General features: G+C 39.2%; 1 protein-coding gene across 1 annotated transcript in view; it reads right to left on the bottom strand.

Annotated features, from left to right (window-relative positions):
• The window catches only part of LOC116688048 (histone deacetylase 7-like), a 30,632-nt gene extending 12,610 nt beyond the window's left edge, over nt 1-18,022 (bottom strand). The window contains 9 exon segments of the mRNA XM_032513826.1: nt 1,071-1,224; nt 1,863-1,943; nt 3,301-3,401; nt 3,666-3,779; nt 4,700-4,779; nt 5,044-5,155; nt 5,582-5,663; nt 6,222-6,406; nt 17,668-18,022. Of these exon segments, the coding sequence (XP_032369717.1) occupies nt 1,071-1,224; nt 1,863-1,943; nt 3,301-3,401; nt 3,666-3,779; nt 4,700-4,779; nt 5,044-5,155; nt 5,582-5,663; nt 6,222-6,353 (856 nt within the window). The 5' untranslated portion in view covers nt 6,354-6,406; nt 17,668-18,022.
• Between the last annotated feature and the right edge of the window lie 420 nt (nt 18,023-18,442).

The raw sequence follows: 18,442 nt of genomic DNA on the forward strand, positions 1-18,442 counted from the left end.
TCAATCAGGAAAGTTGATACCTTATTAATGCTCTCTGAATTAGCCAAGCAGCATGCTAAGCTGAAACAGGGAACACAATCTAAAAAAAAACAATCGGTATACAAGAGTGGACCATTGAAAGCCATTGAAAACCATTTTCACATTTGGGTCATGTTAGGACTCTGAAGGAACTAGAACTAGGAACTAGGAAGGTGGAGGCTGGGGTGGTGGAGGCAAAGCTTTGCCAGCAGCCATTATTAAAATTAGCCATCTTGATGGGAGAATGGCTGTGAATAGTGTGTAACTGATGAGATGAGAGAAATTATCATTCAATCAACAGGCATATTGCTTCCTTGTCCTGCATGAACTAATGCAATGCTTAATTAAGCCTACTGAGCTCCTGTAGTGTGTCCTGCCATCTCTGCCATTCTACAAATTTCTATGTGGGCAGAAAAGTGTTCCAGTTATCACCTTGAGAGACAAGCTCTCTTTAAAGTAGCCTTCCTTGAACTGTCACTGGGCTAAGAAGCTCAGGGGGTCAACACAACGTTCATGGCTGAGAGTACACCATTTCAACTAAATGGTTTCTTGGATTCAGGGATGGTAAATGTGAACATGTCAATTGTTATATTCCAAGTCACCCACTAGCTGCACTGGACATGTAAATCATCAATAGCAAGGGTTAGGGTTAGGGTTAGGTAAGGGAAGCAGGTTTTTACAGATGGTACACGCCAAAAAGAAGGAGGCACAAAGCTTCCTATCCCTCTCCTACTGGTTATCTAAGATGCCTTGCATTAACTCTAAGAGGTAATCTTTCATGGTATGTTTTTCTTTGGAAATAACCCCAAAGGGTGTCATTGGTATGCATACTGTTGATTGTTTGAAATGTCCTTGGCAGGGAAGTGATCCAGCTACCTGTGTCAAATCTAACAAATCCCACGATCCATTTACTGCATGAAAGTCAGATCTTCAATCTAAGGTGGCATGTTTACACATTGTGTTGTCTGAATGTGTGTCTTTTGTATGTGATATATGAATATTGAGGTATTTCTGTTTCTGTTGTACAACACATTTAAGGCTACACAACTTACAAGAGACAAGTTGGGAGTGCACCAGTCCGGTATGTGGTTCCAGAATGAGCACAGGCTGCAGGCGCTGATCCAGGGCTGGACTGCATCCTTCCCGAGGCAGGTAGACCTGGTGAAGAGCAGGTACTGCCAATGGTCTGGCTACTCGTAGGTCAGCCTGGGCAGAGAGGTGAGGAGAGGAGACATAATGGGGAGAAGGCTCCATGGAGGTCACTAGGGTTTAGGGAAGCCCTTGTCATGGTAGCACCTTAACACAGTTTTGGAGGTGTGTTGGTTGTTGTGTGTTTATTTTCGGGCCCCCTCTGAAAAGCTTTTAGTAGCTTATTTGGGGTTCCCATTTCATGCGTCCTATATATGATTGTTGTGCCTCATGGAATTGTGTTTGAATGTACAGTGATGACGTGTGAAATAAAAACGAAACGAAACGAAACGAACACAAATGAGCTAAATAAAGTATTAGTGCATAAGACAAGGGCATCATGGGCTGTTCACAATGTAGATAGACACATCTTAAAACATGTTAATATTGTCATCAAGTGAGTAAACCACCACATGACTGATTCACGATATGAAAGCACCACAGAGATCAAGAGGGAAGTGAAAGCCTGAATACCACATGTTTCTATAAGTGTCCAAGTGTGCATGCACTATTTTAGAATATATCAGTCTTAGATACACATACATTCTTAGCATTAATGTCTTCCCATTTGGTCTGTACATTTTTAAGTTGTGAAACAACACGTCAACAGTTTATATATTTATTTTGAAGGAAACCCTAGAAGGATTGTAGCTTACATGTGCAGGTAGTCCAGCAGTGATGTTGGGCATAGCAGTGGGGTTGGGAGGCAAGGTAAATTGGGCCAGCAACCGCTGTGCCTGAATAAGACAGAAATATTTATTAAAGAGATTATCGCATACAAATGATCACATCATCAAACACAAAAACAACAAACACATATTTTACATACAGTTAATTTGACTTCTCTCCCTAGTGCCAAAAATCCACTTTCACAAATAAATTCAGATGCTTTTAAAATAGTTATTATACAAGACAAAACTGAAAAAATCCACTCTACTGTTGTAACCCAGAAAATTATGGTAGGTAAAGTAAATAGAAACTGGATATACTATAATATTTGAATTTGTAGATCAATTTGGAGTGATCAAGTAACATATGGCCTTGTCATATCTCCCTATTTAAAAGCATTTAATCATTACTGTACTGCATTTAACATCAACTCAACTTTTGGTGATTGTCCTTAAAAGAGCAGAGGTAAAATCACCAGACCAGGACTATATGTTATCGTTATAAAAAGAAAGCAAAAGGTTTTCCTGGAAAGATTTCATGATTAAATCCATAAAGGGGAGATTTAACAAAGGTGCGTGATGGTTGAACATTTGTTATCCCCTGTATTGTGTTGATGTAGTCTTGTAATGTCAGACCTTACCCCACAGCGCTGTGGAGTAAGGTGTGGCTCCTCCACACATACATTGCAAGATAGGAGAAGATAACGCAAAATGGTCTCGGAAAGGAACTTGTTTTGGTGGAACATTTGCACCCCGATAAAGAAAAATACCACATAAAATATGAAATGAAGTTAACTGTTCACAGCAGTGTTGCAGTCAACACCACCTAAACCGAGACCGAGTCATCACCAAGACCAGAGTGTCAAGTCAAGACCAAGACTTTGAGGGGTTGAGACCGAGTCAAGACCAGACCACTTCCAGACTGCCAGAGCTTTCTTGGGAGTGCGTGTTAAGGGGGCAATGAGTGAAGTTATTGGTTGCATTTGAAGCATGAAGTTTTACATCCAATCAGAATAACAAAGTTAACACATAAAATTAGACAGTGCACAGGCAACTTTGCAATATCCCTGCAGTTGTGGTCTTGACTGATCTTGAAATAAAATCCATAAAGAGTAAGTAAAGTAAGTAAAAATGCAGTCGATTCTGAGACGAGACCAAGACCTTCAAAAAGTGGTCTTGAGAGCGGTCTTAAGACCAAGACTGATCTCAAGTACTACAATACTGGTTCACACAATACAGTAACGTGAGCTTGTTAAATTAGCTGGATACATGGTTGAACGTAATTTGAGTCTTGCCAGTGCATTGCCCTCTGTAAGGTCACTTCATCCACAGCAATCCTGCCACAATCGGTCCCACTTATTATTTTCTAATGTGGATTAGAAAGTCTACTAAATGGCTATAATATAAATATGAAAGAAGGGCTCACCTCATGAGCCAGCGGGAGGTGCCCGTTGTCCGAATGGAGGCTGTCATTTGGTGAGCTGCACCCTGAAGCTGGGTTGCTGCTGCTGCTGCTGGGAGAGGAGTCTGGGTGACAGAATTGAGACATGCCCATTAACTAATCAACAATAGTTTCAGAATAGATGTGTTCATACTGCACCAAAAGACACTCATATCAAATTGGAAAATGTGTCAAACTATGTCACTACATTATGTGTCTAAATTACATGTAACACAGTAACAGATATAGTAATGGTGTATCAAAGCAGCATTAACTTGAAATAGCTAAAAGAGCAGTGCAAGTAAAACAGAAGATCATGAGAGGGTTCCAACTAAATGTAAATACTCTACCCAAAGTTTCTGTCCTGTGCTTGACAGCGGGAGGGGCACTGATCTTACGCTGCAGCGGGTTTGGCCTTGTACTGATGAGCTTCTTTAACTTCCACTTCAGAGTGGGCTCAGAGACTGCACACGGACAAATGTACACAAATGAATATGTGAAACACACACACACGCACACTTATACCCAAAGGTCTCATAAAAACGAAAGATAGCTTTTAAATGCACAAATTAATGATAAACTGACTGATTTAAGACATCTTCTGTATCAGCAAGAATGCTTTCATTCAGTAATGCACATAGTATAAGAATGCACTCAATTTCCATAACAAAACTAAGTTAAATCAATGTGCAGCACAGCTGAACCAAGTAAATGCCTCAACCCAAGTCAATAGCATAATAAGTCCCATGTTTACATTGGTCAGGCTCCAATAAGCCCAAACAAAACAATCAATCAGTAGCTGGCTCAGAGCAGATAAAAGGCAGGTTTGTGTTGTCGCTGTGCCAAATAAAATCACTGGAGGGCGTGTGCGTGTTTGTGCGCACACTTGCACGTAGGAGCTCTAGGACAACGCAGATAAACAATGTCTGTGTACCTGCAGAGATGTACAGGAAGACAAAACCACTCTCATTCACATGGTGAGGGAGACCTGCTCAGTAATCTCACGAGGTTCATTTTACAAATACCTTCCTTAAAAGCTATGTAACTACTTTGGTCTTTGTGTCTAGCTGTTGTTTTTATGACTGTTCTGTTTTTATGGTCTCTCTCTGGCCCTGCAGGTGTGGTGCTCAATGAGTTTTCTTCATCTCACTGTACATTCAATCTCTCCAATCTCATTTTCTAGTCCAGAATATGTGAAATAAATGGCAGTTTGCTGAGACACTGAAAAGTTTAGCATTTAACAGACAAAATATCCCACTGAGCTATGCATTCAGATCACTTTAAGTCTAACTCTAATTACACAGAGCGCACTCCATCAGAACAGACCTGAAATGGAAAATCACCAGTCCCTCATCCCAGACACAAACAACCAGAGATATCTCACCTGTCCTGCGCAGTGCGAGGTCTTTACGCTGGTCACAGGCTGTAGGCTGAGACTTTGGGGACATGTCAGGAACTGGGAGCCTGGGTAACCAAAGTAATATTGGATAGACTGGTTTAATAATGAAAATATATGAATAGATTTGTTCTGTTTTTTAATTATTATTATTATTTTTTAATATTGTGGTTATTTTCATATATATATTTATTAGCTTTATTAACCCCAGAAAAGGAAGTGGTCTCCCCAACAAAATCCCAAAGTCATTTTTTTCCTAACTATGCTGGGTTTGCAGCTCGCACAGTCAAAGTTCTACTTTGAAAAGTCATTGATCTGTTTGTCCCTCTCACCTGTATCCTGGTGTAGGACTGCTGTGGCCAGTGACCCTGTCATGAGTGGGCTGGCTCTTCATAATTATGTGGTCCCGAAGTTTCTGCCTCACCAGAGGACTGGCTACGGCACCTACCAGTCAAGAAAATCAGGCAGTGGGGCTGATAATGTGAAATAATCATAACATGTTTTAATACAGACATGTGAATAGTTTTTATACTGATGCTATAGTATCAAAAAAAGTCAGGAGATTTCTGAAGTAGGATCCAGGATATCTGTCACTTTCCTCTGAGCTCTCTTCATTTCCTCTACATGGTAAAAACTAAAAACAGCACAGTGTTTGAAACAAGTGTGTTGATTGACTTTGGTTTGATATGAGTACAAATTTCCTTGGAATCTGAGAATACATCACAGCACAGTTGGAAATCCCTATTTTTTCATTGTAACATACACAGTGCTGTGACTCAGATGAAGAGCACTTCAACATCCAAATGGTCTTTTAGAGAAGCTATGAAAGCACAGTACCGTAAAGAGAAACATATTACATGTGATACTTACTCTGCTCATTTTTACTCTTTTGTGTCAGCTGATGTAGTTCTTCTCTTTTCTCCTGCTCCATCTGTCTTTGTTCAATGTTATACTGAGAAGAAAAAATTAAGAGATATCAGCATTGACCAGGCCAGTCTGCATTGTCTGTGAATATGGGATTTGAACAAAAAGAGACAACCATTGCTACTGCCATATCCCTAAATAGCTTAATATTGCCTCTGATTTGCATTTTTAATAAGACTTCATGTTAAAGTAAAGAAATATAGCCTAGAAGTGCAGCACAAACCAGCTGATCCATGATCAGCAATGATCAGAATCTAATGCTAAAAAGGGGATCTGTTTACAGTAACCTGACCTGCTTCTTACTCATTTCTGCTGAGCATTTATCAACCTGTAAAGTCGTATTTCAAAAACAGATTTCCAGATGTGGCAAGACTTCACGTAGGTCAACATTTCATGAGCATACTTAGTCATATTAAGTCTCTGTTTAAAACATTTGGTAATTGTAATTGTAACATAAAACGTAGATTAAGAGTATGTATTTATACTGTTGCTGGTTATGCTTGGCGCTGCTGAAGCTTTGCTTTGTCACCATCCACCTATACTGGCTCAAGAGTGTTGTCCTCCTGACATACAAGTTTGTCCTTACCTGCAAGTGCTGCTGGGAAAACTGGGAGCAGTGCTGTGAGGTGAGGGGTCCCAGGAAGAAGGGAGGGCCGGGCGTCAGCATGGCCGAGTCTAGGCCTGGATGTAACAATCTCTGGGTCACACTTAGGTCCATGGGCTACTCTCCATGTATGGATGATGACACCTAATTGCTGATGATCACGTCCGCTACAGAAGGAGAGACAGGGAGTTATTAACACATCAATTTGTTGATGAGTATCACTGTCTGAGGTTATGAGTGTCAACGTGGGGTGAAGATTACTTTTCTCTCTCGAGTATATGTTACTTTCCTTAATTGTGAATATTTTTCAATATCTTTTATCCTGGTCAAAGATCTATCATCATTGTAGATTAATTATTATTAAAAGTAGTACAAATATATTAGATGTGATAACACAAAGGGTAATATATACAATCACAGGAACAGGACAAGAAAAATTTGAGTGCCATTTGCTGCTTGTGCTTTACATAAACATGATCAAGAGTGCATTCAGTTTATTTGGCATAAGTGTATGCCCAGATGTGTAGTGTACTTGAACTCGGCACAATCACCAGTCATATTTCATTTCATTCAAGTCTTCCTGCCTCAAGTGAACTGGCTATTGTCCAACACTACATTCAGGGAAGCAAAAGAGAGGGATGTTTGTGTGTGTTGGGGTTGGAGGGGCACAAAAGAAAGAAAGAATGAAGGAAACAGGGTGGGGCGTTGGATTTGAACATTTTTGGGGTAAAGGCTTTGGGTCAGTACTCAATTGTCTTTCTACCCCAGGTTTTGCTAAAATGAAAAAAATTTAAAACAAGTTTAGAGAAGTGAGCCAATTGAACCCAAAGTTTTGAGGGCTTAAAAACGCCATTCTTTGGTAGGAGAGCAAGGAAAAAATGTTAAACCCCATTTACAAAAAAAGGTCCCCCGTAAAAATTTTAAAACCCAACCTTACTTTCCCTTTTTAACTATTTTCCCCCAAATGGGCTGATGTTTGGCTATAAAAAAAAAAGCAGACGGGAAGGCAATGAAGGGTATGGGAAAAAAAATTTAAGTTTTCTATTTATTTAAAGGGATGCCCCCATAGAAATAAAAAACCAAATGCAAGTCAAAAAACCCTACTTTTTTTCAGGCTTGTGAACACCTGAAACCAAAAACGGGGGGAAAGTTCGGTCCCGAAAAAAAGTTAGCACATACCAGTATGGAGGCAACCCCTTGCCCCGGGGGCGGGGGCGTGGGGGGGAAAGGAAGGACTGGAATTCAAACCCTTTGCTGATTGCGAAACCCCAAAAAATTATCAGAATTACTCAAAAATTCCCTGTAAGGGAAATTTTTTCTTTCTGGCAACCCCCTTTGGGATTTGTTCAAGTGTGGACAGCACGTAAAACAGAACAAAAAAAAAAAAACCCCCCTTTACATCACAGATCTTGAAAACATATTTTTGCAATTTTCATTCGGAGGGTTTCCAGGAAAAAAAAATAGAAATAACATATCAAACTGAACGTGTAAGCACACAAAAAAAAAGGGTAAATCAAAAAGCCCAAAAAAAGCAGATACAAGTAAGTTTAAATAATTTGTGATTAAACAAGCAGCGTTTTTAAAGGTTGGTCATCAAAGTTACCATTGAATTAAAAAATTTTTACAAAAAAAATGCATTGGCTTCAAAAAACCCCCAACACTTCCATTGTTAAAAGAAACAGGATTAACTTTCAGGGGCATCTCAAAACAAAAATCCCTTCTGCGTAACCAAGTTTTCCCCTGAAATTCCTCCTGCAGGAGCCTACAGAGAGGTACAGCCAGGCAGCGTTATTTGGCCCTATTTCCAAACAAAACGGGCTAGAGAAGAAAAACATGTTGTGAAGGGGTTTTGGGTTTACAGAACTTTTTAAAAAAACACTCTCAGTTCTTGGGTTTAGGGCAATGAGCTTTTACTGTAGAACATAAAAAAAAGGCAGGAGGTAATAAACCTGGGGCCCCATTATAAAACTGTAGCGAAAAATTTCGGGGAAACAGGTGAAATTGCGGTTTCAAAAGCACGTCTGAAACCAAAACCGTGCCTAATTCCCCAAGGAACCCCAAAGACTCCAATCACACGGGGTTTTTGACTTTAATTTTAAATTGGGACATTAATAACTACCCAAGTTTCCCATGGCCCCGGATTCCAAACCCAATCAACAGCATAGCAGATTTGGCATTACTTGAAGATTTAGCAAGAGCACCTGAATCTCACAATCACTAAATCATGTTTTTTCCCCCATTTTTCCGTTTCATGATTGGTCATCAAGGGCTCCTTTACAAGGCTGGAATATTAAGTGATTGATAGATATAGACCTTATTAGGACAAATATGGGATGGCCTTTGGAGGAGCGTGATGTTCGTGCACAACCGCATAAGATAACGTACGTCCGTATTTATAACGAGAAGAGTCTGTACAGGAGTGCGCCACATGATGTTATAAATCAGAATGTTGTTTATGCGTACAAAAATTCTGACTTCCTAAAATCTTTCAGAATAGAATCTACGCAGACGTTTATGAATGAAGCCCCAGGACTATTTACAGTACAAGATAATTTATTACAGTTTAAATTAAGTGTTTCATTTCAGTTGTCCTGCTTGATAACCAAATACAGAGTTCATAGTAACACCCTACTACAACCATGTTTTTCAAGTTTTCTGTATGTGTGTAAATGCATGATTTGTTGCATGATTATTTGTACAGCTCATTGTGGAGACTGGGCAAAACAGGAAGATAAGCCTCTTGTAAATGATGCCTGAAATTTACACTACGTTTCTTGCCACTGGAATCTTACCATGCCAGGTAACTCAATGTCAGCCATGACATGTCAGACAAAACATGATCTCTGAAATATTTGAACCGGTCCCGCTATCAGCTGGTTTATATCTGTGCTACGAGATGTCAGTGTTGAAATTGACGGGACTGTTTTTTTGGGGGGCTCTGGATGCTTTTTTACTGCAATTTAAAAAAAAGTTATGCATGCAACAGAAAATACATGCTGCAGCAGAACAGTATGTATTACCAGAAGAATGTCTGTTTTCAAAGTAAATCTCTCTCTCTCTCTCTCTCTCTCTCTCTCTCTCTCAGACACAGACACACACACACAATTACCAAACAAGTCAGCTCCCCTGCGAGAAAGGAAATGATCAGGAAGTCAGTAGTGCTTCTCATTTAAACAGAAAAGAAACAAATGTGGTAATTTTATACCCTGAAAATACAAAGGTCAGGCTACTTAAAATAATGTAAACGTCCTCCCAAAGACAGATGGTCTACACTGACCAAATTTTATTTACTAAATTTTCAGTATCCTTCTGCAGTTTTAAGGGAAAGGCTACTCTTCCACACAAATGCGTTTGGCTGCGTTTGTGTACTGACACTGAACCTACGTAGCAGTGAAGCACTGAAGCAGTGTGACTCATTATGTGACAGGACACAAAACCAGCTTGGTCACAGCATGATGCATTCAAAGAGTAAACAGTCAAGGTTGCTTCCACCCTGACCCTGAAAGGTTTAAAAAGCTGATGATTGCTTTCTGTCATCTTACCAGGACTTCAGAAGAGGACATTTACAATTTGCACTTGTTTTACTGTAACATCACACCACACCACAAAAAGAATGTAGTACAATGGTGCAGGTATTTTTAGCCAACACTGTTTTCCATGGTATGCGACCATCAATTGTGCTCTAAAATACAAGATCCACATCTTAAAACTGGAAAGAAATGATATTTATACCAAAAAATCTGGAACATTTTGAAAATAAGGAGACCTGCATCTAGATAGGATCTGTGTGTGTGTGTGCTTGCCTCTCTCATTTGAGCATTGCGGTGCTAAAAATAGGCAGGGGATAAACTTCTGGTTTCTGTAATAGCATATTTGTTTCACAACCATCATCCTCTTTCTGTGTGCCTTCTGCAGCAACAACACACACACACCACACACACCTGCACATATGCATAGGCTTTACTGGTAAGTGCATGCACACAGACACACACTCCCACAGAAACAGTGACTTCCTGTTTCTAAAGTTAGTCTGCGCCATAACATCCTCTTGGTTCATTTAGCTGCTATTTTGGTTAAATGGCTTCATTGGCTCATTTCTCCAGTTTGAGAGTTACAGATGTCCTTCAGCAGTATTTATACCCACACTGTGGCCCTAAAATGTTCTTTGTTTATTGTTGCTGTGAACTCCACAGTGGTACAGGATAGAGTTACTTCTGGAAGTCACACATCAGGTTAAGTGCTAGCTACTATTTGTATATATAAACACTGGCAGCAGGCTCAAGGTTTATGCCTGCATGGGTAGATGAGCAACAAAGCAGAAAGGGCAAGAATTCAGAGACAAAATGTCATGTGAACTATAAACAAATACAATTAACATTGTTTCTAGTAAGATATCAAGCATGCCAACTTGTGCTGAGTGTAAATTCATTATGTTTACAATCAGGCTCACACTGAGCTCTGTATGAAAGTGATGGTTGGGAGTAATTTCACCCTGGTAGCAGTAGTAGCAGCAGCCAGCAGGCAAGAGTTATTTAAATAAACTCCTGGTGTACTTACAAACTATCCAATCCATCGTTTCATGAGTATGTAAAAAATGTGTACTACTGTAGAAGTTTGGTATTATTCCGGGCATTATTACTGGGGTAATTTACGAGATACACAGTTGGTTCCAATAGCACCTGCACTAAGCTATTCAGCTGATAACGCTAACTCACCCAATGTTAGATCCAGGTGAAAAAAAAACAACCTCTCACACACGCACGCACGCACGCACACACACGCACACACACACACACACACTAGCAATTTTATAATTTTATAACAGCTACTCCACTATACCGATCACTTTCATCAGTTCTCCAAACCCATCGCCTATCTCTCCGTCCTTTTCTCTGTCCCTCCCCCGTCCTAAAGAAATCCACAGCTGTTGGGGACATTCTGTCCCTCTGCTTCCGAGCAGCTGGAGTATCAATCTCTGTATGTGTGCATCCATTTGTGTGTGTGCTTGTGTGTCCATCCTATATGCGCCAAGATATTAATAGCTTGCAGTTGTTTCTTTTGAGTGTAAACAGCAGATCTTTGTGTTTGCATAAGTAGGATCAGCTTGTGCGACAGTTGAGGGTGCGTGTACACGTGTATCGGTGCAACAGTGCTGGAGTGTGTTGGTGCCAATGTATTATTAGTGCCCCTGTGTTTCTTTTGAAGGAGCACTGTGGCTCTTTGTGTAAGTTTCAGTACATGTAACCATGCCAACTTATTTTTAGTGTCACCTGCCAGTAAACACTTGTGTTATTGTGTGTAATCATGCAAGTGCACATGTTTTAGGCCATTGCGTTGCACTGCTGTTTTCTCAACATATTAATAACATCACACCACTTGTTTTTAGAAGTGTGTGGCATGTGTGTGTGCGCTTATAAGTGTATTAATAGCCTTCCCAATTGCCCACACATGCTTCAGTATGTGTATGGCGTGTGTGCAAGTGGCTGTCAATAATTTTTAGCCGCATGCATTTCAGCCTATACTGCTACTAGCTGTGTGGACAGAAATTGGGTTTACTACCACCGGCTACGATGAGTAAGCTGATAATACAGGCTCATGCCAGGATTGGCATATATATTGTTGACAGATAAGTAAACAGAAATTGCAGGACATTCAGTGAAGTTCACTTCCTAAAAAGTATACTATTGACCAGACGCCTCCCGATACGATATCATCACGATACTTATGCCATGATACAATATTATTGCAATTTATAACCTTTTTTCCAACTTCAAATTTTTCCCAATTTCAAATGATGTCCCCAAAAGGAAACTTTGTCAACATCTGTTTTATCTTCTGTTTGTTCATATCACTTCAATTTTATTGCTGCAAACTGGAATTGCCAAGCAGACAAACTGACCAACACACATATAATAAAAGATCAATACTTGGTGCCTGTGTATTGATACAGTATTGCCACTGAAAATATTGCGATACAATGCTGTATCGATTTTTCCCCCCAACCCTATTGTTAGGCTACTTGTTGTGATGTATAACTGTAAAATATATCTATATATACTATAATAAATATGTCATGTCCTACATTACTTTTTTTATGGCTGCATCTAAGGTTTTTACAATAATGGATAAATGTGCAAAGTATTTTTGAATTACTTGATTAATTGTTTGGTAATTGTTTTGGTATAAAATACCAGAAAATGTCAACCACAATTTCCCAGAGCCCAAGGTGACGACTTTAAATCGCTTGCTTCATGTCCAGCAGTCCAAAACACAAAAGGTTTTCAATTTATTGCGACACCAAACAAAGAAACGCAGGAAATAATGACATTTAAGAAACTGGAACCTTTCAATGTTTGTGATTTTTACTTAATCACTCAAATGATTATTCAACTTTTAAATAATCAAATGAATTATCTAATAAATTACTCAACTACTCATTCTACATATTTTACAAACAAAATCCTTGTCAAATATCTTTGTCATGACAATAATATGTGGCCTAATTATTTGTTTAACCATTGTAATAGACTCAGTAAAGCATACCACACTTTATTTCCATTTCCCCCGAGGCTTATGAAGTAACAACTTATTATGACATAACATAAGCCATACATTCCTCCACTTGATGTCAACAGGACAATTGCAAAGGCAAATATGTGAGTCCTTCAACGTCTAGTCTTTTTTTTCTTTTTGTCAGAGTCATCAGTATATTTTTGTTATGTCTCTGCGACTCTCTTCAACCAAAGGTTCAGAGGTCAGGCAGTTACAAGACTTCTCGTGATGTTGTGTCCCTGAGGCGGCACGGGAAAAAGATCAGGGGTCTCCAACTCACTGTAAAGTTGTGTGTGCATGAGAGTCACAAACTAGCATGTTCTTTAGTGTGATTCTCTACCATGATTTCTCACAGCCAAAACAGACTGACAATTGTTGAAATGGTTTCATTTTTTCTCCTGTGGGTTTCAAAGGGTCATCTTATTCGTAGGGGGAAAACAGCTAAATGTGACGCAGGGAGCTGTCATACGATTGGCATGAGACTGAAACTCTGTGTTGCCCGAGAAGAACACTCACAATATGTGTTACTGCTAAAAAAATTGACACGGATACTTTCATAACTGAGCAGCTGCTCATTGTTCATTCAAGAGAGTGGTAACAGTACATTAGTGCTAATACACACCCTCATTCAGACATACAGTACCACACACAAATCATCACCTTGACATTGCCCTCAGTTATGCAAATTAAGGCAAGAGCCGCTGTTTGACCTGACGGGAACACCAGCTGACTTCCTTTATCTGCTTCAAAAGAAACAGTAAATGATTCAGGTCAGTGGTCTGTGCACCTCATTATCAGCTACACTACTAACATCCACCCCAACTTTATTATCCTGCCATTACCAAATGTTACCCGAGTGAATGTAGTCTTTAAGCACACGCACCTCCGCACACACACACACACACAGACACACACATACGCACCTACGCACGCACACACACACACACACACACACTTGTAGCTATCATTTGTTTTTTTACATACATACGTCTGGCATAAAAAGAGGAGGGAGGGGAGGATTTGACAGAGAGAACCGGTTCTCATGCCCACTTCCTACTCGTCGCCCGTGTATCACAATCTGTTATTGCACACTAGGTTAGAAGACTATGTACACAGAGGGGCATATTTGTTTTAAATACATCCTGCTGTCAGTAAGAATACGCGTACTGTCTTTTGGTACAAGCCTGCTTTTACTGCTGGTTTTGATAAAGTTACTGTCTTTGTTTGAACTTTGTTGATTTCCCTAATACTCTCCATCTTTTGCCCTATAACTTTCACACAGAGCAGAGCGATGGTCCTCTTGCTGTGTTTTTGAGGAGCAGCTTGTATCAGTAGTCAGCTGAGTTGATCTTAAATCAGGAACAGGAAATGTGATCTGGGGCTCTGGCTAGTCCAGAACACTGTCCCTATTGTCAGTGCACTGCTGTGGCACACACTGGGAAAACACTGGGGACTTTTAAAGGTTATCTGTCCTGGGAAAAGGTTGATATTCAATTTCACAACTAGACTGCAGTACAAAGGTATAGGCCTACCTAAAATGGATGTGGATGGATTGTTTGGATGATGGCCTGTTGTGTTTCTTATTATATATACAAAGGCCTACCTGGCGTCAATAGACAAGCTTCTTAAACAAGTTTCTCTATCACACTTTACTCAACTAGGGTTGAATCACAAGTCTAATAGATTGGAAGTGGTGGTGGAAGTTCCCTCATTGGTCATCTTAGTCATCCATGCAGCATGCAAAGTAAAAATAAAGCAATCCACTGAACTTTTAGTAAGGTCAATTTATTAAGCTGAATACATTAAAGACATTTTGAATGTGTGTCCCATCAACAGATGAATTTATTAACTGATTTATTGTTTATCCTTAAATTCATATTTTAAGCAATACAAGCAAACATTTGATGACATAAGCTTGGGCTTTAGGAAATTGTATCTGGAATTTTTCACTATTAACTGACATTGTAGAGACCTTACAAATACTTGATTAATAAAGCAGATCAATCAATGATGAAAATAGTTGTTAGATGCAACCATAGTCCGATCTCTCCAACATCTCACCAGTTATTAGGTCAATTGATTAGTTGATGAATAGAAAATAATTCCACATCTATTTTGACGAAGGATTCATTTTTTCTCTTGTTGATAGTGAACTGCTGAAAGCAATTTGGATACGTCATCTTGAGCATCTGAAAAATTACAATCCAAATTTATTTTCTAACATTTTCTAAACAAAATGATTAATCAATTATTCAAGGAAAAACTTGGCAGATTGATTGACAATGAAAGTATTTATTGCAGCCCTGCTTCCAACCCTGAACTCATCATGAATAAAAGAGAGAAAGGCATCCAAGGCAGGTAAGCATTAAAATGGGGTTAATTGAAATTTTCTGAATAAATATCATTACAAGACTTTTTCTTGGCCAACTCTTAAGGAAACTGAAAAAAATAAAAACTAGAAACTAGCACACACCTCTCCACCTACAGTATGTGTTAAACCACATGGTGAACTGAATACTCAGAAAAGGCTCTAAATAAACATGATCATCTTGTTTTATTAAATAACCGTTAATTTCTATTACATGGTTGGCCACTATGCAAAGTTAAACCCAGCTTTATACCTCAACAGTAAGTCAAAACAACACTGACTACTAGCAAGCACACTAGAGTGCCACTATCTAATAATAATTAATTGCAAGCATTGCCTTACAACTAGTTAGGCTGGTGCATGACTTAGAGCTGATGCCAACTGTAGAAACACAGAGGTGACTTATGTTGACCTCAAAAGGTCTACAAGAACAACACAGACGGAGAGACAAACAGAACGTCCACATCTCCAGTGTTAAGTGGGAAAAGTAACCTTTTATTCTAAGATGATGGTGGTGAAGATTCACTTCAACCTTTACCATATGAGGCCTATTCTGTGTTTATGACTGGGACAAAGTCAAACCCAGAGGCTTTGTCACAACTTTCGGAGCAAAAGGGGCTTTGTGGCGGTTTGAGCAAGATGACACCAATCAAGTAGCATAAAGGGCTGGTTATTATGATCAGAGTCTTTATTCAGTGATACGCTTTTGTAAACACACACACGTGCCTGGATACAGTATTTGCACATTGAGGAGACAACCATGCATTCACACAGGCAGACATTTACCCATTCAAAGCAATGATGAAATGAAAATTAACAGGCAACAGAAAGGGGCAGAGTATAGGTGGTGTTGATTCCTTTGGTATGTCCCACATGAAACTAATGTAACTGTATCCCTGCAACAGCACTAAGGCTATGACCTCATCTCGTCCTAAGAGGGAACCTGGACATACAGTGGTGCTCAAAGTTTTACATTCACAGGCTTAAGTTGACTAAAGAGGATAAAACATCATGTTTTGAATTTATTTGTACTAATTAAAATGAGGGAAAATCCAACCTAAGGAACATTTTCTTTGTGAATGAATAACGTTTGTAATAATAAAGCTTATTTCAAAATAGGGGGCATAATATACATACCCCTAGTAAATTCCCATAGCAGGCAATTTTTATTATTAAAGGCATATTTCCCTGTATTCAGGATCATTATGCATCCTGATAAGTTCCCTGGCCTTTAGACAATTAAAATAGCCACCCACATCATCACATACTCTTCACCATGCTAGAGATGCATGGTTTATTTATCTAGACTAATACCTGGTTTGCATTGCATTGAGATGATTTTATAGAAATATCCATGCCTATCTCTAAGCATGGTGAAGAGTATGTGAGGATGTGGGGCTCATTTTAATTCTAAAGGCCAAGGGAACTTTATCAGGATGCATATATCCTGAATCCAGGAAATAATGGCCTTTAATAATAAAAATCTGCCTGCCTCTATGGGAATTTAACATAGGGGTATGTATACTTATGACCCCTGTATTTTAAATAAGAACATTTATTTATTTACAATACGTTATTCATTCACAAAGAAAATTGGTGTCCTTAAAGGTTGGATTTTACCTCATTTTTTAATTTAGGTATTAAAATAAATTTCCAAAACATGATTTTTTTATTCCTCTTTTTAGTCAACTTAAGCATGTGTATGTAAACTTTTGAGCACCACTGTATGAGACATTATTCCACGCATGGCTGCCGTGTGTATGTGTGTTTTCATTTTCTAAGGACTGAAGGGGCTTGGGTGGGATCTCACCAATTTTACGACTTCTGTCATAGTACAGTGCACAAACTCACAACCAAACATGTGTTGCCTAGTAGTGAATGAGTCAAACTTTTCAATGACATTATGGGCAGAAATACATCCAGTAGGAAATTCTAGACTAGCACGCCTTAATATTAAAATTTTTATCCTAATAAATATTTACCCTTTTTATCAACTTAAAGTAGTCATGTTGCCTGCCAGATTATGACAATTACTAGGCCACCTTCACAGTCGATTAGTTAAGGCAGGTATAATGATGACGAATATTATCCTCATGACCTCATGACATGTAGCCTACACTTATTGTGATTTTGGAAATCATTATGGCCATTTTTCTAATGGTTTGTATGGCATTTCTTTAAATAAAAGGAGTACAAAATCAAACTGCAAATCTTAGCCAGGTGATCTCTTACACCTGTTGAGTTTGGACGCAAGCCAGAAAAGTTTAACATGGATTTAACAGTGTATTGTAGACAGCCAGCAGCTGATATTTTTTATCACACAAAAAGGTAAGCAACACTACCTAAGTTCAAGTAGCTGACACGTAAACAAGAAAGCAGTAAAGTAGCAGTGAATACACATTTTTAATTACAGCCCTTTTTTATAAGTATTTAGGCTACAAGTTTTAACTTTAGCTTGCTAGCTTATTTAGCGGTGCACGTGAGCAAATAACGTTAAACATCACCTACCGTTTAGAGGTGAAGTTCAAACACTACGCATTTCCAACTTCATTCAACACCGGAGAGTCTGACAGCCAGTTTAAGGTAGAAACAGTCAGAAAAAGGACGGATAGAAACTTCGTCCGACTGTCTGTCCTTATCTATCCAGAGCTGCAAACAGAAAGCTAAGCCCGGTGTTGCATCGAGGCACTTCAAAATGTTTCGGTGGTTATACAAGAGATAGACTGTTCCCCCGTCACCGAAAGCTGCTCTCCACTTGCCTCTCTCCTTCTCACTGAGTGTCGGTGGTGAAACTGCTGCTAACAGCCTACTGCTGGGAGTCTCACTTTCATCTTTCATCCGCGAGTGTGCTGCTGGTGTGAGGGCTCCATCTGCTGAACTCAGCTGGGTAAGGATGCTCTGTGTGTGTGCGTGCGTGTGTGTGTGTGTGTTGTGTGTGTGTGTGTGTTGGTGTGGGGTGGTGTGTGTGTGTGTGTGATGTGTCGTGTGGGTGCTTAAGGTTGCACGATATTGACAAAATGTGATACTGGGATATCGATTATGAATATTGCGATATTGATATTAATTTAGATATTTTTAAACGTATGTAAACACGGGAAAACGCATAAAACTTGATTAGCAAATTACACAAGTTTTCTTACAACACAAGGTTTATTTCAGCTGACAGTCATATTGGACTGGTAGGCCTACAACAAGAAAAAATAAATAACGAACACGTTTTCCTGATTATACAGTAGCCTATATATAATTAAAAAAAAATGTTGTTGTCTCTTTCTATTTATTC

Source organism: Etheostoma spectabile, chromosome 4, assembly GCF_008692095.1.
Source record: "Etheostoma spectabile isolate EspeVRDwgs_2016 chromosome 4, UIUC_Espe_1.0, whole genome shotgun sequence".
Lineage (NCBI taxonomy): Eukaryota > Metazoa > Chordata > Actinopteri > Perciformes > Percidae > Etheostoma > Etheostoma spectabile.